The 27,126-nt window shown below is 38.7% G+C and overlaps 1 protein-coding gene across 2 annotated transcripts in view; it reads right to left on the bottom strand.

Annotated features, from left to right (window-relative positions):
• Positions 1 to 27,126, bottom strand: part of OXR1 (oxidation resistance 1) — a 454,407-nt gene that overhangs the window by 203,694 nt on the left and 223,587 nt on the right. For both annotated transcript variants that reach the window (XM_046004513.1, XM_046004493.1), the window contains exon 3: positions 12,468 to 12,664. In XM_046004513.1, the coding sequence (XP_045860469.1) occupies positions 12,468 to 12,664 (197 nt within the window). The remainder of the gene's footprint in view (positions 1 to 12,467; positions 12,665 to 27,126) is intronic.

A 27,126-nucleotide genomic window follows, 5' to 3' on the forward strand; every position in this document is an offset into this window, starting at 1 on the left:
TTAGTTCAGCATGATAATTTGGGTGCAAATATTGAAACATGTGTTCTGTGCCCCGCCAAATGAAGAAAGCCTTCAAAGCCCGTTAGACGAGCCTTACGACTCACCCGCCCGCAGCCTCGGTGTCACCTGAAATCTTGTTACAAATGCAAAATCATGGCCCTATCACCGATCTACTGAGTCAGCATCTGTGTTTTATGTATGTATGTATGTATGTATGTATGTATTTATTTATTTATTTATTATTTTTTGCATACAAATGAATTGTAGAAAAAGTTTATTTGCTGGTCACTGATTCTTGAAATACAATCCCACATCCATGATACAGACACAAAATGATGGGTTATTAAGTTTTGCTAACCCATCAAAAACTGAGTTACCATGGTAGAAGTAATCACATACGTATACTTCTCTCTCCATGTAATGTAACTTCCAGTTTGAAGCATACAACGCTGAAGTGCCCGTATGGGTTAAAGAGCACCTGTGTTTTAATAAGATACTCTAATGCACATTAAAATGTAGAGAGCAATTCCTTAGAATAGTTTTAAGGCATTCAAGTTGTCCCCTCTGAATCCTGCTGATGAAAAGTAAAATCAAACCTTTCCCCTCCCCATTCAGGTGGTATATCATGAAACTGCCTTAAGACTCTGAGTCATTTGCTGTCTGGTGCTCATCCTTAAGTTCTCTGCAAGTCCCAAAATAATGTAGGAGAAAGTTCTCAGACCATGTGATGTGGTATGCCTCTGCAATAAACAGGGTGTTTAAGCAGAATGAATCATAAGTGTGATTTACACAAAAAGGAGAGACTCATGAATACTGATCCGATACTGGAAAAAGATATTTTGATATACATTGACTTTTCTCTAAATCGGATAAAAACCATTTGCTTTAACATCAACAGGTTTCCGATGTGATGCTTAGACATCAACCCCAGTTCAACCCATTTTCCTCCACAGATATCATTACTCCAATAAACTTAAAAGGTAAGTGATGACCAAAGAAGGGAACCAAAGAGAAGCTGCTGCCCCCTCTTTCTTTCGATAGAGAAAATTCTCTACCTACCTCCAACACAGCTTTCATGAACACCTGCATTCTCTAATGGTAGCATGTCAAGGCCCCATCATGATAATCTTCTTTAACAGTTTGGGTCATATGAATGATGTGGTTTCATCTCTTTCCTAAAGGACTGGTAGGAGCTAAGAAGGGACGTATCTACTGGAGTATAGAGCTGGAAGATACAAGAATTACTTGCTCTGTCCTTGACCATCCTTTCTCAGTTCCTTCTGCAGCCTCTGGCCTCTTCCTACTCTTATACTTTGGATAAGACTCTTCTTCTCACTCTATTCACTTGTCTTAAGAAACTCCTATATGCCCACATGCCAATATGATCTGACGACTGTCTTCAAAACCCAACGCCTGAGCACCAGAACGGCAGATCCAACTGCCTATTTCCACAGGTACTTTAAGCTCAACTGACCCACAAATGAACTCAACATCCCATTTTAAAAGCTATCCCAGGAGTATCTTCCATCTCTGTAAAACAGTAACCTCATTCACCCTGACATTCAAATTTGAAACTCAACAGTTATCCTAGAAGCCTCAAATGAAACATAACGTCATTTTAAGAATTAATGTTAAGAATCAATTCCTCACCCAGTTGCTGATTTTGTTGATTTTCTCAGGTCTAGCTTTCCTCCTGTACTTAAATTTTAGCGTCAGGCTCCTCTTGAGAGGAAAGTTTTAGGTATTTCACATTTTTTTCTTACGCTTTCCTTCTCTCTAGTGTCTTCTCTTTCCATCCAGCTATTTTGTGTATCTCTATGTACCCTCTGAGACTTTCATTCCAGAAAAAAAGACTTCTATAAGAAGTCTCATTTCCAACTAATGGCTCTTGTCAATGGTACTCAATCACTTATTAAGTGAATGAATAAGCATTCTTTCTAAAAAATTTTTTTTGAATAAGAGTTCTTAAAACTACCCATTGAATTAAAGTTTGGATAGGCTCATCTAAGGGTGGAAGTGAAAAATAAATATGAGAATATGGAGAGAAGGAATTATTATTATTTATATTTCTCTTACTTTAATTTCAATGCATCTTTTGGGCTATACCTACCCCATCCCATTTACTCTATGTGTATTTAAAACAATGTTTCTCATGCCAGGAAAGATCTGTAATTTGGCAAAATTATTTATGGCAGGAAGTGAAACTCTGTAGCCCCAAACAGCATTCCAGATACCCTGTTATTTAGAGTAAATATTATTCTACTGCTTCTGTTATACTTGACTCACTCGAAAGACCCTCAAAGACACTGAAACTACCTAATTAGAAAGGAAATTATTTTGAATGGGTCTACGAGACCCTCAATAAACAGTCAAAGTTCAACTCTCTGTGAGCACCTATGGTGCTTTATCTCCAATATACTATTGATGACAATTTTTGCCTCCTATGGCTTTGAGAACTATGAGAGGAAATCAATGTCCCTTCTATCAATGTATAAAAATTTAAGCAACACATAAAGTTCAAGGACTCTTGACTACAAACGCTAGCAAAAAGAAAATATTTTAATGCAGCAGGCAGGCAGGCACTGTTTAAAGCCTTACAGATTTCAAAATAAAAAAATCCTAAAAAAAAAAAAAAAAAGAAAAGATAAAAGGGGCACCTGAGTGGCTTAGTCAGTTGAGTGTTCAACTCTTCGTTCCACTGGGGTCACGATCTAGAGCCCTGTGTAGGGCCCTAAGCTCAGTAGGAAGTCTGCCTAAGGATTCTCTCTCCCTCTCCCTCTGCCTCTGCCCCTACCCCCATTCACATGTTCTCTCTCTCTCACTCTCTCAAATAAATAAATGTTCAAAAATAAATAAAAAAATTTAACAAGTCTTACTGACTTCTCTGATGTGGGCTATTTTCCATATACTGAATGTATAATGTTTTTAATATTTACAACACAGTTCTTTGAAATAAAATGCCTATCAATTCTTCCATAAGACAAAATACACCAGAAGACTTAAGATTCTAACTTATGAAAGAGGTTTACCAAAGAAATGACCAAACAGAATAGAAGAAATGTGATACTAAGGTTTGTTGGCCATGATAACAGAGACAATATGGGCTTTCTCCACAAGTTAGTATCCATCTAAAGTACTAAAGACTTATTCATATAATATTTGAAGGTATTTAACTTTAATTTACACAGCAACATGAAATAGGCTAATTAATAGATAACATAACTTTAAAACAGTTCATTGGGGCACCTGGGTGGCTCAGTTGATTAAGCATCCAACTTAATTTCAGCTCAGGTCATGATCTCAGGGTCCTAACACAGCTCTGCCTTGTGCTCTGTGCTCAGCAGGGAGTCATGGTATCCCTCACCCCCTCCTTTCTCTCCAAAAAAAAAATAAGTAAAATCTTAAAAAAAAAAAAATCAAAATAAAACCAGCTCATTAATTTCTCCTAGTAGGTATTTTTGCCTAGCGAAAAACTGTTTCTTAAGCTAATTTGCTGAACACAATATTTTCTGTATCCTGTACTCATATTCCTATTACAAATCCATATAGCTTTTTATTCATAGGTTGTACTAACACAAGACTTTTAATCTCATAGTCTGTGCAATTTATCTCAAAGTTTGAATCAGTGAAGTTTCAGAATAGCTCACTAAAAGCCTGCTTGCGTGTAGATGTGCACATGATTTATTGTAAATCTATTACAAATGGCCACTGAAACATTTATAATTGAATTGTTCAAAGTAATCAACGGTAGTCGAAATAGTTTCATAATGTGTGGCAGAAATAGCAATGGAAACATTGCCCTAATTGCGCCTAGCTTTTAACTATTTTTATTCTTCTAAGTAATATTCTTTTGATCAGACTTGTGAACATGGCCACTATTTCATCAAAGAACGTAAGTACTGAATTTTTTGTTGTTGTTGTTTTAACGTGTGAAGAAATGTCATTAGTATGAATTGGGAAATTTAAAAAAATCAGGACATACAGAAACTTTATTTCTGAATGTGTGCAAAATCCTAAGAAGCTTTTAAAATTCATACTCTTTGAAAAAGGAAATACTGGGAAATTAGGACACATTTTACTGTTCAAATTGCCATTAATTCGATCATTAAATGTTTAAAATAAAGTGGTCTTTCTTAATAATCTGTCATTCTCTTCCCCAGTCATGCTTCAGTGAAACAAAGCATTCCTCCAAGTCTCAGTGGGTGGAAAGGGCAATTTTTGATGGCTGACAGAGCTAAAGGGCTTATTTTAATAGGCATTTAGCAAATTTCAAACAGGATCATGATGATTTCTCAACCATGAAACAATGTCCATTTCAACTATTCCACAATTCTAACCAGTTTTAATTAGGCTGTTTGGAAATAATTAAGTAAATTGACCGGTATAATTTATTTTTAGTAAGTTATAATTATGCTGCAACTCAAACCCCATTCTGTGAAAACTCATTAAAGGAAACCTCATTTAAAATGGAATGGGAAGGCCAGCAGGGGGAGCCCTCACACCTTACCACTAGGCCTTAAGTGCAGCTCCAAAAGGGAGAGACAAACCTTGTTAGTCCGCAATACTTTACTAACCCACAAGAAGAAGAAAGGGTTTTCTTCTCCCTCTGGGCTAGCCCAACCAAAGAGAGGCTGTCACGATGGGAGCCCACAAAAGACCACAACACTTCCAACCCCCAGTTTACTCCAACAGCCCTCCCAACGCCCCTGTTTCTTCTATAGAAGGGTAGTCCTTTACTCTCTGGTCTTCTCTATCGTTCTGCCTTAGCTTGCTTGTCCTGAATTGCGGTTTTCTGCTACTCCTGAATTAACACATTTTTGGAGGTAAAGTAAATGACAGTTTTATTTTTCAGGCTAACAGTACCAATACAAGCTGCTCAGGAAAACCTGAGAGTTATCGATATTTCTTAATCCCTTTATCACAACAATGATGAAGCTGTGTTTCTTGATCCTGGGTTGATGACTTCTGACAGTGAACAATCAGAGTTAGGCCAAAAAAGAATAAGGCGGCTGCATAAACTATGGTGTGAACCCAGGAAAATTAGAGTTTGCAAACTTCTCTGGCACACTATAGGCATTACCAATCTTCAGGGATATCAAACAAAGACTTTTCTTCCTTCTGAGGACATCTACTGCTTGAAGTAAAGTTTAAAATTGTATAAATGTTTAGTAAAAAAGATCTAATTTCTCTAGGAAGATGTAAAGCTTTCATATTTATTTTAGAGTTGAAAAGGAGTTTCTGCTGGTAGGTTTTCCTGTTTTAAAGTGGGTTTTAAATAGAATAAATAAGAAAAAGTGACATGAAATAAAAACCCAACTAAATACCTCTTCAACACATACACACAGACACAGACTCTCCTACACTGAATCCCTAGGTCTACTTATCCTACAAACGAACAAAAAATTGAACTTGGGCTCTCAATATCTTTAAATTCACTATCCTAATAAAAACTGCACATTCTTATGCAATATAAGTAAAAAGAAAAGAAATGACACTGCTGCACATGTACGGGGCTTCAAAACTTGTGAAAAGCTCAGGTTCACTTAGAGAATTTCAGCTTACAAGTATCACGAGGAACCTCAGCAATGGAATAATTTTCCCTACATATTCTTGTGACTCAGAAAATACAAGAAGTCATCAAAATGTCAGAACAAACTTCAAAACAAAGTCATTTTTCTGAAGAACATAATTTAATTTGAACCCTGAGAGCAGTTATCCATTTTAGTTTCTGTGCTTATAGGCGGTGACCTGTATGCCAAGATCATTCTGCTGATGAAATCACAGAGACTTTCTGCTTTTACATGAAGATTCTTCCAGCTTGGAGAGAAGGTTCTGGTTCAGGGGTGACCTAGTTTCATGCTGAGGAATATGTCGCCTCCAGCAAGATTAGTCTTTTTAATTTTTTTGTCTCTCCTGTTACAGTGTTTTTCACTTTAGAGCTGCTCTTTTTTATTCTTATAATTAAAAAGTCTGGCTTCAAAACGAGAGGCATACAAGTTATGTGATGATATTTTAAAATGCCTGGTGTACCGCAATTAAAAAGCAGCTAAAATATGTGTCTTGCTTTTCTCTTTTTAGAGTTTCCAAACTAGTTATTACTGTTTTAATTTTGCCAACTACTCAGAAGAATTCCCAGGGAACCCCTAATTCTGTAGGTTCTCTTAATATGTAAGCAGCCCAGGGTTAGTAAGATACAAATTTGTTTTTAACTGTGCTTCATTAAACTTGCAATGTGGAAGACATTCTAACCTGAAGGCAGGGCAAAAGACAAGAACATTGGATTTCAGATTTTACAATTTCACAGACCGGCCAAAATTTCAAAAGGATATTCTGGGGGACATTTCCCAACTTAATTTTGAGAAGCAAAGAGATTTAAAAAGAACAAATCTGACTGAAAAAGTCTACCAAACCAATATATATACTATGTCATCATTTCACAAAAAGCAGTTCATTTTTAACACAAGGAAGGAGGCAGGAAAGAAAAGGAAAAAAATGAAAGAAAGGAGGAAGAGAGGAAGAAAAAGGGACAGAGCAAGAGAGGAAAAAAGGAAAGAAGGAAAGGAGAGTCATTTTAGTTGATTAAGTCAAATCTGATTAAAAACTAGTATTCTTTTTTAATGGATCTGTTTCACCATCAATGGAATGGATTTGCACTGAGGAACCACTCACTAAGAGCTCTATTAACAATGTAATTGCATTTTTGTTTTGCTTCTGAGAAGAGACTGTGATCTGAAGACGTAGATGATAAGCTTTTTCTATTAGTTACTCGTCTACATAGATTCTTTCCTTGGCTTTGCCACTATTTAGAGTGTGATCATGAGTAAGTCATTCAACTGTCAAAGGCTTAATTCTACAGAATGCTGCATGGTGGTCAGAATCCATGTTCCACTTACCCTTGAAGAATGTTAAAAGCAATCACTGATTTCAAGGAGTATTTGCTAGTGACCTAAGCAACTAACAGTGGATATGTTAAAATGTTCTGAAATCTATTCATGTTGATTAGATTTGGGGAAAGTGTGGCTGGTTATGAGGGACATTTGGGTTTATTTTCAACACTCTTCTAGGCAGAAAGAAGAGCCGGCATCAAGCGCGTGATGTAGTATACATTAGCACACCTTCGGGAAACCATAAGGAACTTGGCTTGGCTACAGTGCAGGGCTGGGGTCTGAGAGAAAGCTGCAGAGTAAGTGGGGGCAGAACACGAAAGGGCTACAGAGGAACAATCTGGTTTTCTGGGGAGAGTGAAGAACCACTGCAGGGTTTTTGAAGCAGGAGGCAGTTGATCAGATGTACAAGGATCACAGATTAGGAGGCTTGCATCACACCAGTCCCAGGTTAGCTTCAAATCCCCACCCTGGGATCATTAGCGCTGGCTGCTTCCTTGATGCCCAGCAACCGCAATGACAAGCTCACTCACTGACGGAGAAATTCCTCATTCCAGGCACCATGACTAGCACTCATGCAGACGATTTCACTCTTCTGGTAAAAAAGAAAAGATGTGAAGACACTGAGCTTTGGAGATTCTAAGTACCCATGTATGCGTACTTAGAACGGGAATCCAACGTAGACATCAGGTTCCAGCAGCCTGGTATCTCACCACTGACAGCTGATCAGGTGAGCAAAAGGAGGAGTTTAATAAGCACATGGAATGAGTACACCACGGCTTCCTGACATTGATCAAAATAATGTAGGATCTTTGAGAGCTGGTCTTACCACTTTCCCTCTAGGCAAACAGACTCCTGAACCATTCTAAAGAAGTTAAGAGCTGGGGGCGCCTGGGTGGCTCAGTGGGTTAAGCCTCAGCCTTCTGCTTGGGTCATGATCCCAAGGTCCTGGAATCGAGCCCCACATCTCGCTCTCTGCTCAGCAGGGAGTCTGCTCCCCGCCCCCTCTCTGCCTACTTGTGATCTCTGTCTGTCAAATAAATAAATTAAATAAAGAAAATCTTTTTAAAAAAAAGTAAGAGCTGTACCTTAAAAACAAGCAAAAAGCAAACTTTCTGGTAACATATACTAAAACATGTCAAATTCTTTATTTAATTTCAATATTCCACACTACAGCTTAACCCAAGTGTCTTCTTCTTTTCTTGGTAGGAATGAAAAGCATATGGATGCCACTTCTTCAAACAATGCTGGGGAGCTTGAAGGTCATTAAACTTCCCCTCAATCATTTGCTTCTTCATACTGCAAATGTCAATTCCATTAGTCTTTTCAAACCTAAGTCTATGCAAGGAAAGCAAAAAACAACTCTGAAAAATGTATTATGAACACATTAGCTGTCCTATATGTAACTGAAGCCATGCTAATTGATCTCTCAGAACTGCACAGGTCATCTGACAAAATTCATCAAATAAAACCTGTGTAGGATTTAAACACATTATACAGAGTAACTTTTCTATCATCTTTTCTCTCTTAACCTATTTTTTTCTTTATATACTTATCATTCCTTGACAATGTGTTAACCTTCTGATTGTTTATAGCCTGTCCTCCCCACTAGAATACAAGCACCTGAGGGCATGGACTTGGTTTTATTTACTCTTACATTAGCAGAACTTCAAATAAGCCGGGCATGTAGTGGGCATTCCATAAATATTTATTGAATTAGTAAATGAAAGATTCTTAAATGAATGAACATATTTTCATATGTGGGAGAGTCTGAGTTATACATATGCCCCAAATAAACCCAGAATTCAGTCATCTGAATGTAAGTGGAAATTACTGTGTAAAGAACCCTGACTGATTCACCATAGGTGGTGTTTTAATAAAGGGAAGGTGTTACAGCGACATAAACACAGATAGAATAAAAGGCAAAGACTGAGCTGGGCCATGAGGGTAAACAGGCGATTAACAGAGGTAAGCAGGCTGTCAGTTCATATGACAAGGTGAGAACCTGACAGGAAGAGGTCTCAGCTGAAGGAAAGTTCCAGAGGTATTATTCATTCCGACACCTGAGAGCCAAGGAGCCCCTGTATCACACCTGTTTGGAAGCCCTGTTGAGCCAGGAACCTGGGAAGGTCAATTCTGCCCTTGTGATCTTTGTCTGTGACGTTGCAGAGAGCACTTAAACAGAGGTGCTCTGTCATAAAAGAAGATTTTGGTAACTCTAATCTTGGCAGACAGATAGATAGACAGAAAATAGATAGATAGAAAGGTTGTATTATTTGGGTCATCATTTTCCACAGCAGGTGTTCTGATCCTTCTGAGGAGCACTGGGGAACTAGAATGAAACCTCCAAAGCTCCTCCTGAAACTGCTTAGCCAATTTCCTCCTCTTCTCCACTAGCAAGGGCAGGTAAACCCTCACAATCTCTGCTAGCCCCCTTTATCAACCGCTCCTTTACCAGCCTCAAAGCTTATTTAGCATTCCCTACGCACTTCACGCAGTACTAAGTGCTTGGATCGGGGAAATTAACGGCATCACCCCCCACCCACAGGAATGGAGAGCTGGTGCAGAGACAGACATGCCAACACAGGAAGACGAGGGGGACAAGCAAGAGTCAGAGGCCAGGGGAGCTTAAACGCAAGGAGGGGGATTATTTCCTTTTAATTTACCTGAAGATTCATATATTTCACATCAATAGAGAACAGCTTTTCCCCTACTTATTCCAAATCAATGAAATGTTATTACACTTCTGGAGAATGGGTTACTTCTCTTATAAAAGTGAGTTTATGGGGTGCCTGGGTGGCTCAGTGGGTTAAGCCTCTGCCTTTGGCTCAGGTCATGATCCCAGCGGCCTAGGATCGAGCCCCGCATCGGGCTCTCTGCTTAGCAGGGAGCCTGCTTCCTCCTCTCTCTCTGCCTGCCTCTTTGCCTGTGATCTCTGTCTGTCAAATAAATAAATAAAATCTTAAAAAAAATAAAAAATAAAAGTGAGTTTATGCTGTGCCATTATTTTGCTGCTGTTAGGCTTAATAGGTTTCTATTACTAGGAATAATTAAGGACCCGAATCTACTGTCTACACAAGAAGACTATATGTCTTTCCTAGAGTCCACTCCACAAGAAATAGAGGCTGTACATAGGTCCATGAAGGAGAACAGTTGTGAGAGTGAAAGAAATTTCTAGAGAAGCTAGTGCACCACTCAGCCCCTAAAAGTTAAATAACTTCAAAATCTTCTGGTTTCTTTTTTTAATTTTTTTATCTAGTTTCTTTTAATTTGAAAATTCTTTAATCCTCAGAATCATCGCTTGAATTTAAATATATTATTTCACTTAAATACAGTATGGCTCTTCATTGCAAAGCCTAAATGTAGTACTTAACTTGGCCACAGGAGGGCTTCTAGTTTTTTTTTTTTCTCAATTGTGTGAGCCGGAAATTAAAACATCAAAAGATACCTTTCAGTGAAAGGGCACACTGACTGGTGGATGGGTTAGTTGGCATGTTTCCTTAAATGAGATCATCTGAGAATTGAAGTAAAAATATTGCTCCACTGTATTAGCCATAGAGACTCATTTGGCACACCTATGCAGGTAGCCTTCTGTATAACTGAAGGCTGATTCTGAAGTGTCACAAGAGAAGGTTAATTTCATTTGCACAGTCTGCTGTCTCTTGCTCACGGCTCCTTAACTTTTCTCAGGTTCTATCCCTCATCCATAAAAATAAAGAATAGAACACCTGCCTAACAAGCTTCATGTGTGCCTGGTATATGGCATTACCAGTAAGGGGTAATTTTAATTGTTGTTATTACCAACACATGTCATTAAAGGATTCTGAAAGACACTTGTTTTGTGACATAACCTTTTAAAACAGGCAATTATAAAGTTGCTAATATTTCAGCCTTGAAAATAAGTTATGGGTCCTAATTAGTAGAGCAGTTATAAAAACACATTAAATTAACAATTCAGATATCTGCTTTAACATAATAGATGTGCCATTGGCACTTATTATGAATCAAATTATTACAAGTCCAATCATTAAAAATTCAGTAGTGGTAGGGTTATTTGTGATAACTCACCATACATCTCTCTGCAACCCAAACTCATCATTTAGACTTCTATTTTCTAGGCTTATCTATTTATGCAGCCAAGCTTGTCATTGTTTCTCCCTCATTTTCTCATCTTTAAGGAATATTGTGTTTATACGCTAAACTATTTTCTGAAGGCAAAATACTGCATTTTTTTGTTTTGTTTTTTTCCTCAGCCAGTTAGTAAGTTGGAAAAGCAATAGAAGGTGATGGACACGTTGAAGGGTGGGAGGAAAGGACACTGGAAAACAGGCAGTTGTGCAAACTTTATGGACTTTTCTAGTTAACTGATTTTTGGAAACATGCTACTGTAAGCTTTAAAAATGGAAATATGAACCTGTTTACACTTCTATCAGTTCTTATTATTTGACTATAAATAACCTCAAAGACACCATGCCTACCATCTCTTGAAAAATAAGACTTGAACGTTTTCATCAGGAAAGAGGACACCAGAGAGTAGGTGTAGGAAGAGGACATAAAATGGCAGAACAGGAAAGCATGGTTTTAGTCACCACATCCTGAAATAGCACTAGACCTACATGGAGGCATGTCTTCAGACCTGAAGGATACAACGTAACCCAAAGACACAGGAACATGGCTTGACAAAGTCACAGAGAAAACGGATATGGGAGTCAGAATTAGGAATTTGGCCTCCTGAGTGTGATCTCTAGATAAGAACACTAAAGTAGCTGAGACAAAATTTTCAAACATCCCATACTGGGTTGGGCTGGTAGATTCCTCATTTTATTTGCTATAAATGTATGCCCTTTGATGTAACTTTGGTTAACCCATGAAGCCATAGTCTCTACTTTAAAGGCTTTTGGATATGACCAATTCTCTCTAAAATGAAGTTATAAGCAAAGCCAAGCCACCATCTCCTCTTTCTGGGTAGATTTATCTCCCCTATGCAAATAAAGCGGCATTATGCCTACATGACTCCACCCAGAGTTTACTATTTTCTTAGCGGATGGGTTCCACGTGGCATTCAATCCCTCCAAAGCGAAGTACCAGGCAAGGCCAGCGCACGCCCGCACAGCTATCTGTCCTTCCTCAGCCTCTATTTTCTTAGTGGTTTTGGTAGTCATGGAGGCACATCAACCACTGTCTCAACACCCTGACAGAACACGGTGAGAGTCTTGAGAGCCTGAAGGAAACATGAAAAGAACAAACACAAATAAACAAGAAGCGGCGCTGGCTGTGGGGGGCAAAAATGAAAGTAGGTAGCACGTCAGCTCACACGCTGGAGAGCCAAAGACACACATGACTAACTCCCCTCAGGCCAGGACAGGGCCGGTCCCCAAGCCTGCTCCCTTATTCAACTTTGTGGAAGGTTTTCAGTGCTCTTCCGTCTCCATGTTCAAACCGCATGAGAAAATGACCGCATCAACCCGCAGAAAGATAGACGCATCCTATAAGCAAGGGGGCATGGAACTGCAGATCCCCACATTCACAGGGCTGTTCAGACAGACGGCACCTGTCCAAATGCATCAAATGTCTGGTGCTCACCAATAGTGTAGAACCTCTTCAGCTCACTCCTCCGAGAAGGATGCTTCTGGGTATTGGTCGCATTGTTCTGCTCTTCTTCAATGATGGGCGTCTTGGGTGTGGGGGGCTTACTGGCTTGTGGTGTCTGCTTTCCTGCAGCAGCCAGAGGGTTGAACCCTGGAGCGGTAATATCCACCGACTGGGACTTTTTCTTCAACCTACAGGTAAAGAATACCAGATGCTGTGGTTACTCACTCGAGAGACATTTGTTTCAACTTCATCATAATTTTTTTATTCAACAACTGAGTTAATATTTGGCCCTTAAATAGAACAAAGTTTATTCAGAAATTACAGACCTTCCCTACAGTATTTTAAATTCTTCAAATATTTGTGAAACTAGTTGGGGAAAAAAAAATCTGCCTAATCATTTTAACAGATTTTGTTAAAAGGTATTAGAATGTAAGGCAATAAAGGATTTTTATTTTTCTAACAGCAAATAAAATGTGATGTCAGACAAAGACAATGCATTTGGCAACTGCTTTTAGTGCCAAAAGGAGTATATTTAATGCTATAGTAAAACACTAGTTAGAAATAAATAATTGCAACCCAGAAGGAAATAATGAAATGATTATTTGGGTAACTAGAGGCTGCCAGGGCTTCTCTGTTTAATCTATAATAGCATCTTAGCTGTAAAAATTATAGAGTTCACATTATTTCTCCAGACATTCTCATGGATTGCTCACTCCTATGTTTTAGAGAGCTGACATGAGAACTCAAATGGAAAGCAAAAGGCTATCCATAAAATTTCCCCCCCTCATGCATAGAGAATGTTTCTCTTGGTGTAAACATTACTGATAAATGATATGAGATAAATATAAATATGTCAAGCTACACAACTTTGTATTTGTAATCATAACTGAACCTTAAACCCAATCTATTCTTGGTTCATGGTAGTTCTAGAAGCTAACACTAGGTGTCATTTTTAAGTCTAGATTCCACATAGAAAACAAGTTGGTAGTTTTCTTTATCAGATACAGCAGCCACTTTGGAAAAGAGTGTGGAGATTCCTCAAAAAATTAAAAACAGAGCTACCCTACGACCCTGCCATTGCACTACTGGGTAATTACTCCAAAGATACAGATGTAGTGAAAAGAAGGGCCAGATGTACCCCAATGTTCATAGCAGCAATGGCCACGGTCACAAAACTGTGGAAAGAACCAAGATGCCCTTCAACGGATGAATGGATGAAGAAGATATGGTCTATATACACAATGGAATATTACACAGTCATCAGAAAGGATGAATACCCCACTTTTGTAAAAAGTTGGGATCATGACCTGAGCTGAAGGCAGAGGCTTAACCCACTGAGCCACCCAGGAGTCCCTCCAAAATATATTTTTAAAAAAATGTGTATCTTATTGCCAGACCACACCATCTGTGGTACACTGTGAATTAACATAGTTATCATACTATATATTTACTTTTTCCTTTTATAATTTTGAGAAAAATTTAAACTATAGAAATACTGTCATTTAACCATTAAAATTATTTTTGTTATATTTATTTCATTAATATTTATATAAATCTTTTATCTTATAGAGGATAGTCAAATTGAAAATAAATGGCATCCTCTGGGCAGCTTCCCATGATATAGACCTTGGTTATCTCATATCATTCCACAGAGGGGATTATTCATAATTAACTCTAAGCTTCTATTTAATTGAATTTACTAGAGCAAAAGATTTTTAAAGGAATAAAAGTATCAATTAGTAAAAAATTCATTAATGAAAGCAGCATTTACACTTTAGCAATTTCACCATCACCCATATGATTTTAGCCATACCCACAAATCACCTACTTAGTATTCATGAAAATTGAACCGCTTTCTCCAAATTGCCAACAAATATGTTAAAAAGTGCTCAACAGCATTAGTCATGAGAATCACAAATTGGGACCAAATTGAACTCATAGCACACCCATAAGAATGGCTTCAAGGTGAAAGACATGACATTAATTGTGGAGATAAGGAGCTATTGGAATTTGCCAACACCTGATGGTGGGTTTGCAAATTGGTACGACCACTTTGAACAAATGTCTGGCACTATCTGCTTAGCTGAAGGCATGCATCTTTTTACTCACCAATTCTATTTCTAGGATAAATCCTACACAATATGTTCACCCAAAGACACAGTCACAAACGTTCACAGAGGCACTATTTGTAACACCTTAATATCCAACACAACCCAAATGTTTACTAACAGTAGAAAAGGGCAAATGCATTGTGATAATAGTTGTACAATGAAATTTGTACAGCAATGGGAATGGATGAGCTACAACTACTAGCAAAGCAAGGAATGTTTTCACAAAAATGATGCTGGGCAAAAGCAGCCCAGTACCAAAGAATGCATACTGTGTGATTCCATTAATATAAAGTTCAATATTTATATAAATCTTTTATCTAATAGAGGATAGTCAATTTGAAAATAAATGGCATCCTCTGGGCAGCTTCTCATGATATAGACCTTGGTATCTCATATCAAGTTCAAATAGAAGAAAAACCACCTCTGATGTTAAAAGTGTGGGTAGGATAACTGCTGAGAGTTATAATATTGATGGAGACATGAAGGAGTTTGTAGGATTCTAGCAATGTTTTGTTTCCTGTTCTGGGTACCAGGACGTGTTTACTTTGTGAAAAATCTAATAATCTATGATTTTCGCAGATCTTCTGCCCATATGTGATGCTATCCATATGAAACTGACCAACTTTTCAACTTACTCATTTACAATCAAGACTACTTGCCACAAAAAGTGGCAGTAAAGAGAAACAGAATGACAATATTGGCCTTGAACCTCCCAAAGATGACCAAAGTAGAGTGAATCTAAGGAAGGATCCTTTCATTTAATTGTATTTTTAAAGAATCACTCTGCCTGCTCTGTTGAAGTTGGATTGAAGGCTGCATCTCAAAGGTGAGCAAGCTGCATGGAATGTCCTTCAGGGAGTAGCTAGCAAAAATCACCCGGTGTACCACAGAGTCGAGGAGATGTGGATTTACTTTGCACAGGGTTATCTACTTTTTATAATACCCTAGTCTTCTCAATAATACCATTCTTGTCCTAGTCTGGAGTTTGTAGGCTGGAGCTGAATGTTACAGTAGTTCTACACACAACTAAGAAAGGCATCAAAATTAGTAAGACTAAGTTAAGAAATACGATGCAGGTCACTGAAGCAACAAAGTTAATTTGTCCCAACATGGCTTCCCAGAAAAGCATACTTAGACGCACTAAGGCTAGAAATATCATATTGAACCCTACAAATTCTATGAAATCACCCATATTTGACCATTCTCACCAACAGAAATGTCAATTTTCTTGGGTAAAATAGGTAAAGGGGATTAAGAGGTACAAACTTCTAGTTATAAATGAGCCAGGCGATGAAAAATACAGCATAGGGAATATAGTCAATTGTGTTGTAATCATGTTGTATGCTGACAGATGGAGACTTCACTTGTCATGGTGAGCACTGGGAAACATACAGAATTGTTAAAACTAATATAACAGTGTACATCAATTATACTATTAAAAGCTATAATAATTTTAAGATTTTATTTATTTATTTGACAGACAGAGATCACAAGTAGGCAGAGAGAGAGAGGAGGAAGCAGGCTCCCTGCTGAGCAGAGAACCAGATGCAGGGCTCGATCCCAGGACACTGCGATCATGACCTGAGCGGAAGACAGAGGCTTTAACCCACTGAGCCACCCAGGCGCCCCTATAATAAATTTTTAATATCAAGTTTCTACAGCTCATCTCATCAAGTTTATTTCAAAATTAAATTTGAATTTTACTCTAAAACAAGCTTTTTGGGGGAAGGGGCTCAGGGGAGTCCGAATTTAAGGGAAAGGTATTAAATTTTATAGAAAGAAAGCCAGTTGTGCTCTAGTTCTCAGAAAAGATTATTTTCAAAATATAAGTGTAACAACTTTTATCTCAAATTCATACAGACTATTTTTATCACCAGAAACTGTTTCAGAATTGATCACTTACTAAATTAAAGTCTCATACTGTAGCATGCCAGCAATGACAGCTTAGACTGGAGACAGTGCTAGATACAAGGGATGAAGTTCCACGTCACTTAAAAATGTCTCCATGTCCCACAAGTCCTTTTCAAGTAGCCTCTTTGGAAAGAGCAAGTAATTGTAGGCTCCAAAGGCCACAGGCAAGCGGAAAATAGCTGTCAGGCATTGTCCCTGTCCCTTTTGCCCTTCCTTACCAGATAGTCTTCCCAACCAACACTTGAAGGGTGTTAATGTTTTCATGGTTGTTGCTGGAGTCCGGAACACTGCCAGTGGCTTGAGTAGCTCCGCTGGTTTGCCTCAGAAAATACTTCCCTGGGCAGGTTTTTAGAAAGCAGAACTGTGTGGGTAATTGAATTACCCCTTTAAAGATGCTAAAAAGGACTACTGTGATTGGCAAGGAAACGTGCAAACTGTTACCTTCAATTTCCAAATTTCACAAAGGGAAGTCTTTCTCAATTTTTAACAATGTTCTTAATTAAATATGTTAAACAAATGTAAATAGCATAATGGAATATGTAGGTGTATAAGAGATAAAATACTCATTGATATTAAGTGAAACATTACAAACAGAGACAAAAATAATCTCTTAATTGGCACCAAAAGAATCTTTGTTTAATGTGCTTTGCATTTTCAAAGGAAAATGGGGGCCAACATCTTGGATGGAGAAAAGGAAAAGGGTGAAAGGAGCCATCCCTGTTGCCATGGTCCCACTATGTAGACTATCTAGCGGTTCATAATCTTTGCCCTTTATTCTTCCTCTGTTTTTGAGCAGAAAAGAACTATCCCTTCTCTTCTCCACAGGTATTCCAACATCTTTTTCCAGCATGGTAACAATGTTGGACACTTGTGAGGCTCAGTTTTCTCAGCTATAAAATGGGGATAATCGGGCACTTGGGTGGCTCAGTGGGTTAAACCTCTGCCTTCGGCTCAGGTCATGATCTCAGGGTCCTGGGATAGAGCCCTGCATCAGGCTCTCTGCTCAGCAGGGAGCCTGCTTCCTCCTCTCTCTCTGCCTGCCTCTCTGCCTACTTGTGATCTCTCTCTCTGTCAAATAAATAAATAACATCTTTTATAAATAAATAAATAAATAAAATGGGGATATGACATACCCATCCAGGTCCTATAGGTTACGTAAACATCCTCTGTGAAAGTGCCTAGCATAGCACTCACACAGGATATTCTCAGTAAATGGGGGCTCCAACCTCTTTGTAAAAGGATGTAAGGGGGGATGTAATTTTGTTCTTCAAACTTCCAAGGGATGCTGCAGAATTAGAACAGTTTCTCAGGAGCCTTCGTGCTGCACTACTCAGGGGCTATGCTGCATTTTGTAAGAGGGGTCTCATCTTTTCTGCGGTGTGGATTTGGGGGAAGGAGCAGAGAATAAAGGTTAAGCTACATGGGAGTCTTTTGTGTGGTGTACAATGTGATAGCTCTCCTGTGAGAGTCCCCAGATCTTCTGGAAAACAACTGAATCCATCAAATAGTTCCTTGAGTGCATACATTTTTAAAATCTTTATGAGTTGAATTAAAATAGCAAACTTGTAAGCAGAGGTATAGACCAGAGAACCATGGGAAGGACAAAAACTTGAAAGGAAGTAAGAAGAGAGCTTTGATTTTCCTGCTCTGTAAAAATAGGATTCATGCCCATTTCAACTAGTTCTTCAAGGAGCAAGAAAAGCCCTATAGGTCAATGATGAAATGAAGTCATAGGAACAAGAGGAAAAAAATAAGTGGCAGAAAACTTCCAACACCAACCAGTTTAAATGGATTTTACCCTCATAATAATCAACTAAATTTCCTTCTTACATAACTTATTTCTACTTTACTAGAAACATGAGAAACCTTCCATGTATCTTCCAAATCACTGAGTAGAATGCATGCTTCTTGCCTAAATGAGTTAATGGACACCCCAAATGTCAGGATTTGCACCAACAGCAACTAATTATGGCTTTACCTTGCCAACCATAGAGGACTGCTCTCAAAGATCTGGGCTGGTTGTCTATTTCAATAGCTTTGCCCATGGAGACAGCTTCTCTTAAACAGCTTCTCTTAAGCTTCTTTACCTTTAGCCTTTAATTACTATTGTTTATTACTCGTCTACTATTTTGGGCATCCCTTTCCCTTTTCTCCTACATTGTAGGGTTTTCATCTACTATCACTACCCTTCTATCATTTGCCATTCAAGTTATAGCCAAGCAATGCTTGTCATCTTTCTTTGTCTGCCAGGCTCCACATCTTTTAATAGTTTTGCCATTTTGTCTAAATACTACATGATAGAATTCTACCTTAAGCCTAAACTAAATCCTGCCATGATTTAAATGTGTAAAGAATAAAATAATGGTTTCATTTAGTTTAGTTTTTTTTTTTAAGATTTTATTTATTTATTTGACAGAAAGTGAGATCACAAGTACGCAGAGATGCAGGCAGAGAGAGGGGGGAAGCAGGCTCCCTGCTGAGCAGAGAGCCCGATGTGGGGCTCGATCCCAGGACCCTGAGATCACGACTTGAGCCAAAGGCAGAGGCTTTAACCCACTGAGACACCCAGGCGCCCCAAAGATTTTATACATCTATTTGACAGAGATCACAAGCAGGCAGAGAGGGAAGCAGAGAGAGAGAGAAAGAGAGAGAGAGAGAGGAGGAAGCAGGCTCCCTGCTGAGCAGAGAACCTGTTGCGGGGTTCAATCCCAGGACCCTGGGATCCTGACCTGAGCCTAAGGCATAGGCCTTAACCCACTGAGCCACCCAGGCGCCCCTCTAGTTTGAGTTCTTCACTGGAATTACACTTTGCATCAAATGGAATTTAAATTGTACCTTTATTAGAACTAACTGGATATGCTCCTGAGTTCTGCAGCTATCTGACAAAAATGAACACTCTCCTCTACAACTATGAAAGTCTTAGGATGCCCTAGGGTATGGTAGCAACAGCTGAGAAAATCCACCATAGTATAATGAGAATATTCCTTAGGTCAGAGGAATTTAAAGTGGTAAAACAATAGAATATGAAAGCCCCATGTGTATATATTTGACTGTGTGCCTCTAGAATAATAGCAGAGTGGTTAAGACTATGGCCATGGGGCCAGATTCCCTTGAATTGAATCCCTAGTCTGATATTTACTAGCTTGTAATCTTGGAAAAATTTCTTTTTTTTTTATTTATTTTTTATTTTTTTTAAAGATTTTATTTATTTATTTGACAGAGAGAGAGGACAAGTAGACAGAGAGGCAGGCAGAGAGAGAGAGGAAAGCAGGCTTGCTGCTGAGCAGAGAGCCTGATGCGGGACTCGATCCCAGGACCCTGAGATCATGACCTGAGCCGAAGGCAGCGGCTTAACCCACTGAGCCACCCAGGCGCCCTTGGAAAAATTTCTTAACCTCATCTTGCCTTGACCCTCTCACGTGTAAAATGGAGGTATTAATAACCCCTGTGTCATAAAACTGACATGAGCATTAAGTTAACCTTTATAAAACCACTTAAAATACTTAGCATGCAGTGAGTATTATTATTTGCTTTAAACAAAAACACAAGCAAACATAAACAGTCACTGAATGTTTATAATATACAAGGCACAGGTCATGTATGCATCATTTCATTTACTGATCACAATAAACCTATGAGGTAGTATCATATTCCGTATTATTAGAGGGGGCAGCTGAGGTTTAGAGAAAGAGACAGGGCTATAAACTAGGGATGCTGGAATCCAACCAGTATATTTTGACCAAAAGGCCACTCTTTGGAATTAGGGGATAGAGATAAATTTCAGCTGTGATATTTCCCAGCCAAGGGACTTTGGCAAGGACCTGGACTTTCTACACTTCTTAATTTTCTTACCCACAATGGTGGTAGTCATGCTATCTGCCTGCTTTACCCAAGAGAGTTATTGTGGGCACAAAATGTGTTAAGTCATGTGAAAGCATGTTGCAAAATTTCAAAAATCTACAGGACTGGTACTAGCTATACAAATTCACTCTTTGCCACATTAATCTGTTGTATACTAACAAATGTGCATGTATACACATAATACATGGATGTATGTAAATGGCTGTTGCCCTAAAACCCAACATTTTGTAGTCCTTTCCAGTAATTTCCAGCAAGAAGACCATCTGTGGTTTGCACAACTCATTACTGTTAGCAAAGCTGTCTCCTTGCTTTCTAAAAGAGCTGGTGTAAGGGTATTTTTTTTTAAAGTAGTAAAGCTGCTGAGAATGCAGATTTGTCCAAGTTGGATACTGTGGCTGCTGCAAAAATCTCAAGTCACTCAAAAAGAGCTTTGGAGAGCAAATGCCTAAAAAAATTTCACATTTCAAAATTAAGGCCTTTTGTTACTCCTCCTGTACAGTCTGACTAAAAATCAGCAGCTAAAAACAAACCACACACTCAGCAAAAAAAACAAACATATTCAGAAGTCCAACTGGAAGAAAATGACAGATTGGAAATCTATGCATTAAACCAAACAAACAAAGAAACAATCCAGCAAGATACAGACTATGCCAATCACAGGCTGCTTTGTAAGTGCTATGTCTACGCTGTTCTTTGTGGCCCCAACACATGAACAAAGCAGAAAATCTTATTAATGTAGAATCAGGATTTACACAATACAACCTTTTACAATTCTAAACCAACGCAAAGTGTTCCAACAGAAGTATCCTTTGGGAGTGCAAATCGGTATTAGTTAACGGGACACCAAAACTAGGTTCCTTGTTATAGAAAGACATGTTTCTAGCCCTGTTTTCATCCTAAGAAACGTACCCTTTCCTATTTGGAAATACAGACAACAGAAAATTCAAGAATTAAGCCACAGGTGCCAAGATATGTAGGAATGGTTTGCTAGAAATTCTCTTGTTAAATGCAACCGAATTCAACTCTGTGAAGGGCAAGGCCAGTGTCTATAACATGAGTTATGTAGAAGCATACATGAATTCACTGCTCTTATACCTAATTCTATGCTAAAAATACCAGAAATTAAATCCCAGACCAAGCTGCCTCTCTAGAGTTTAATAAGTCCTGACATAAAAGGTGAATATTTCTTATAGACCTTTCAGGAAAAAGACATCCAAATCCTCCAGGCTTCCCAGCTGGTTTATTTATACCTGTGTTCACAACAAGCCGAGAGAGGAGAGAGAGTAAAAAGCCCTTTCGATGAGGAGTCCTTACCACCAGATTAATTTAATCCCTGTATTCACAGAAATCTCAGTCTGTTCATCAGTTTATTTCTAGGATTTAGCATGGTTATTGGCATCTAGTAGGCAATAAGCAAATAGATTACAGGATGAATGAATGGTCTCATCGTGGGGAAAAAAACCACAAGAAATAATACAGAAAGATAAGCAAGTTCACATATAAAAAAAGCTATGAAAATAAGCTAAAAGAGTAAGACTTTGGGCAGTTTGGGAGCAGATACAATGATCGGTTTAATTCATTCATTTAAGATAGCCTTCTTCCCACCCCGCTATGGGAATGCACTTTTGAATTTAAAAAAAGGAAATACATTCAAAATCTCCACTATGACCAATGTGAACAATATTTCAATTCTTTATTCACTAAACCCAACCTTACAATTTGTAAGGAAACACTCTGTACTTTGATAAATTGATATCCTTACACAAAACTTTTCAGTGGTAGCATGGAGAAGAGGAAGGAGCAAGGACTCTGGAATTGGGTTCAAGTTCAGGATCTACTGCTTTTAAACAACCTAAAGAAGAAACGTTTTAATTTTATTGACTAGAAATATCTACTTGATATTTTTGGAGCACTCATTAAGAGTTTTGCACATTATCTTTCTACTATGAAATTTCAAAGCACTAAGTTAATAGTAGTAAGATTTTCACGAGTTTCCCTTTCCATGTACTTTCCAATTATACTACTGTATTACAAGCATTCACCTTGAAATTACACAAATTTCCAATTTATTTCAGTTTTTGCCTTGGAACTTCAAAGCCTTTCAAGTGGAAAATCCTGAAAGTACAAACACATTATGCAAATCCAAAGATTAGGGCTTGAAGGATTTAGAAGTCAAATTCTTATAAATGTTAAACAGTCCTCTACAATAACTCACAGAGATGAAACTTAATTTTATTACCTTTGATGAAATGATTTGTAACATGCTATTGCCACACTGAATGCACTCTGTTTATTCATTTTAGTAAGAAGAAATCAGAATAAATAAGACTATCTTAAGACTTAGGCTTCTATCCAACATTGCTGATTAAAGGAATCTATTTTCGACAGGGCCTATTAACACACTATCTGTATAAAACATATGGACTAGCTGATTAAAATGTAGTTTTGCTTACGTACAACATAAGGCAACTCTGAACTTAATCAAGATAGCTTCTGTAGGTAATGATCATCTGGACCAAAGCCCAGTGGTTTACAGTTAAAATGCCAATGTAGCACAACAATCTCCCATCTTAATTTCCCCAAATGAAGATTCAAGAATCAGGAAATGAACATACAGAAAAATGCAGGTCTTGTGTTTACATATTAATTCAGGATCTTAATGGAAAACATAACTCTGGTTAATTCATTGCTTCTTTGCATCTTTTTTTTTTTTTTTTTTTTTTTTTTTTTTTTTTTTTTTTTTGATAGAGCATGAGCAATCGTGTGGGGTGTAGGAGGCAGTGGGGGAAAAACACTTGCAGACTCCGACACTGATCACTGTGCCCCAGGGCTTGATCTCCCGACCCTGGGATCACAACCTGAGCAGAAACCAAGAGCTGGATGCTTAAGTGACTGTGCCACCTAGGGGCCCTCTTTACCTCTTTAAATTTAGATTAGCCTTTGATAGATATAAAAATCCCGTAAGTCATCCTGTTTTCAAATGAAAATGATACTTTATGTTTTTTAAATGTAAGATTACAGTGTTGATTATATTATTGATTGAAAATGATTTTTTTGGAAACTGCCCTATTTAGATTCTGATCAGCCGCCCTGGTAGGCATGCTATGTCCTCTTCCCCCAATTTGAAAATCACTGCGATATCTGTTATAGGTTTCTTCCGTTCAGGTGATAGTAATTTAATACATGAAGACTACATAGGGCCCTCAGTACAACGGAGGTGGATTTTAGACTTCCTTCAGATAAATATATTATATAACATTTAAAATTACATTAAAGAAATCATTGTCTTTTTCCCAATGGCTCTTCAATAAACCTACTTTTGCCTTTCCCTACTTTTAAATCTTTTTATTTTTCCTATTACAGAAGAGAATGTGGTCTTCTTGTTAAACCCCATCTCACCACGTGCTCTCTGATTCCAACGGAATCCTCTCTCGTACTGGAGGTTTTAATGTACTAACCACTCTCTTTCCTCTGTGAGTCCTGAACCAACTGAGGAAAGATACAGGTGTCAGGGACCCCATCACAAGCAGATGGCTTGGAGATGCAGTGCCCTGGTGAGACTGACCCACTGACCCGTGGGCAGTGGGTCCCAACGAGAGGAGACAGAGGAGGCTAGGCCACAGTCTAAGACATCCCTCTTCTTCTTTTGCGGAACCACGGGTATTAACAACCAAAGCTCTTTTTTAAATCCTTCACAAAGCAAGGAAATGTCTTTTTTTCTTCCCAAAGGAAAGGATGCAGGGAAGGGAGAAAATGTTCCTCCTAGGTCACTTTCTTGAGCCTTTACTCCCCAGTTTGCTTCCCATTCTGGTCATTGATGGCACCGTCTTTACTCACCCATTCCCACCAGCATTTAACCGGGGGCTAACAGCTCCCATCCCTTCAAGTCCTTCTCTTTCTAAAGCTACCTTCCCATGTCTTGCTTTCTCTTCTCTCCTTTTCAGTGCTCAGCATCATCTGCTACTCACTGTGCAACATTCTCTGCTTGGCACCTGCCACTTTCAGAAAACGGAACATTTAGGTCCTCAGTCACTTTATGGGGTCAAATGCAAGGTGACTTTTTGGTGTTCACTTCTCTTAACCTTTTAGCTGTGGGATGTATTTGGGGAGATGGACAGTACAGAGTGGGCAAACTACTAAATCTCCCTCTAAAATGGGTAAAATGGGTTGAATCATAGTACCTACCTCAAAGGGTTTTTAAAAGGATAATATAACACTATCCATATAAATACTCAGCACGATGCATTCTGGTACATACACATGTCTTTTTTTACCGTCCCTCTATCTGGAAAAATTCTAGCTCAGATTTCCTAATATGCAATTCTTCTAATATTTCTTTTTTCACTATTCCTTGAAGGGTCTCTTTTTTCCTATTCAGTCCTAAAATTTTGATTTTCCAGAGGCCTGATGGAGTTGGGCCTCCCTCTGTTCTAATTTCATGATCTCCTTAGATGTTCTCATACATTTCCTTGAGATGAAATATTTATGATGAAAACTCCTCATTTTATTTATTTGTCTGTTTATTTATTTTTGAAGATTTTATTTATTTATTTGGTAGATCACAAGTAGGCTGATTGGCAGACAGAGGAGGGGGGAGGGCTTGTTCCCTGCTGAGCGGAGAGCCTGACTTCGAGGGCCGATCCCAGGACCCTGAGATCATGACCTGAGCTGAAGGCAGAGGCTTAACCCACTGAGCCACCCAGGTGCCCTGATTTTTTTTTTTTTTTTTTTTTTTTTGAGAGAGTGCAAGCACAAGTATGAGTGGGATGGAGGAGGGGCTGAGGGAGACAGAGAAGCAGACTAACCTTTGAGCAGGGAGCCCAGTGTAGGGCTCGATATCAGGACCCCATAATCATGACCTGAACTGAAGGCAGATGCTTAACCGATTTAACTACCCAGGTGCCCCTGAAAACTACCATTTTTTTTTTTTTTTTTTTTTTTTTTTTTACCTCTAGCACAAAGCCTCCCCAGAATTGCAAAGTTAAATATACCACTAGCTTCTTGGCATTATCCATCACCTGGGGCACATCTTAAATTGACCATGTCCCTAAACAAATTCTTGATTTCTAAACTCACCCCAATCTTCCTTCTTACCTTCTCTATCTCTGTAAATGGTACCAGCACCCCCACGCAGTTCCTTAAGCAGAAACTTGGAAGTTACAGTTGCCACACTCTTCACTTCTAATTCATCAACAAGTGCTCTTTATCCTGCCTTCAAGTTCTGTATTAAATCTCTCCACTTCTCTCCATCTCCACCACCACCGCTTTAGTCATCCCTCTTCTGGCTTACTGCCAAAGCCTCCATACTGGTCTCCCACTAAGACTTTCCTCTCCTACTACCTATTCATCTTATAGCAGCCAAAACAAGCATTTTTAAACATAGAAGAAACAGATCATTTTCCTTCAAATAATTGAATGGCTTCCCACTGTGGCTGGATACATTTCTTAGCTTCTTCCTATGGCCCATCAGGTCCTGCAGGTGTCTATCTCCTACTTTGCCTTGGGCTACTCATTGTCTTGGCCTATTTCTTGCTCATGCTGTAGTCATTTTGGAGTCCTTCAAGGATCCCGAACATGTCAAACTCTTTCCATCTGCAGGTCCTTACACATATTAATCCTTTCAGCCGGAATGCTATTTGAGTTGCTATTTCCTTCTCATTTTTCAGTCTCTTTAGCAAAACCATCACCGATGACACTAAGTAGGCTGCTCTCATTTCCTGCTCCCCACCCCGCACTCAGTCCCAAATTATTCCTTAGCACTCTGCTCATCTGCTTCTCACAAGGTCATGTTCACTTTGTTCTGTCTCTCTCACTTGGTTATTTACTCTGGTGGGGCTGAAGGCACAATCCCTTTATGCACCGAGCACAGTGCTCTGCACACATTGTGTCCACCAGAAATATTTACTACGTGGACGGATAAGAGAATACATGATCTCTTCACATAGATTCCACACATGTCTTGATTCAGAAGACCTGCAAGTAATGAGATTATGTTTGTTTTTTGTTTGTTTTTTTTTCATTTTTAGTTTGGCTCAATCACAATGCCCCAAATCTTTCTTTCTTTCTTTTTTTTTTTTAAGATTTTATTTATTTATTTGACAGACAGAGATCATAATTAGGCAGAGAGGCAGGCGGAGAGAGAGGGGGAAGCAGGCTCCCCACTGAACAGAGAACCCGATGTGGGGCTCGATCCCAGGACCCTGAGATTATGGCCCGAGCTGAAAGCAGAGGCTTTAACCCACTGAGCCACCCAGGCACCCCTGTCCCAAATCTTTCTTAAGAAATTACAGTCATATCTCTTTGGTTAGAAAACACAAGATCAAAGGGGAGAAAAAACAAACAAAATTCAGATGAATGGATAAAGAAGTCGTGAGATACACACACACACACACACACACACACACACACACATACATACAATGGAATACTATGCAGCCATCAAAAGAAATGAAATCTTGCCATTTGCAACGACATGGATGGAACTAGAGGGTATTATGCTAAGCAAAATAAGTCAATCAAAGAAACACAATTATCAAATCATCTCTCTGATATGAGGAATTTGAGAGGCAGGGTGGAGGGTTTGGGGGGTAGGGAAGGAAAAAGTGAAACAAAATGGGATTGGGAGGAAGACAAACCATAAGAAACAGGTCATTTTCCTTCAAATTATTAAATGGCTGTTTATTTATTTTTGATCTCACAAAACAGAGGGTTGGGGGGGAGGGGGTATGGAGAGGGTGGCTGGGTTATGTGTGCTATGGTGAGTGCTG

Source organism: Meles meles, chromosome 1, assembly GCF_922984935.1.
Source record: "Meles meles chromosome 1, mMelMel3.1 paternal haplotype, whole genome shotgun sequence".
Classification (NCBI taxonomy): Eukaryota; Metazoa; Chordata; class Mammalia; order Carnivora; family Mustelidae; genus Meles; species Meles meles.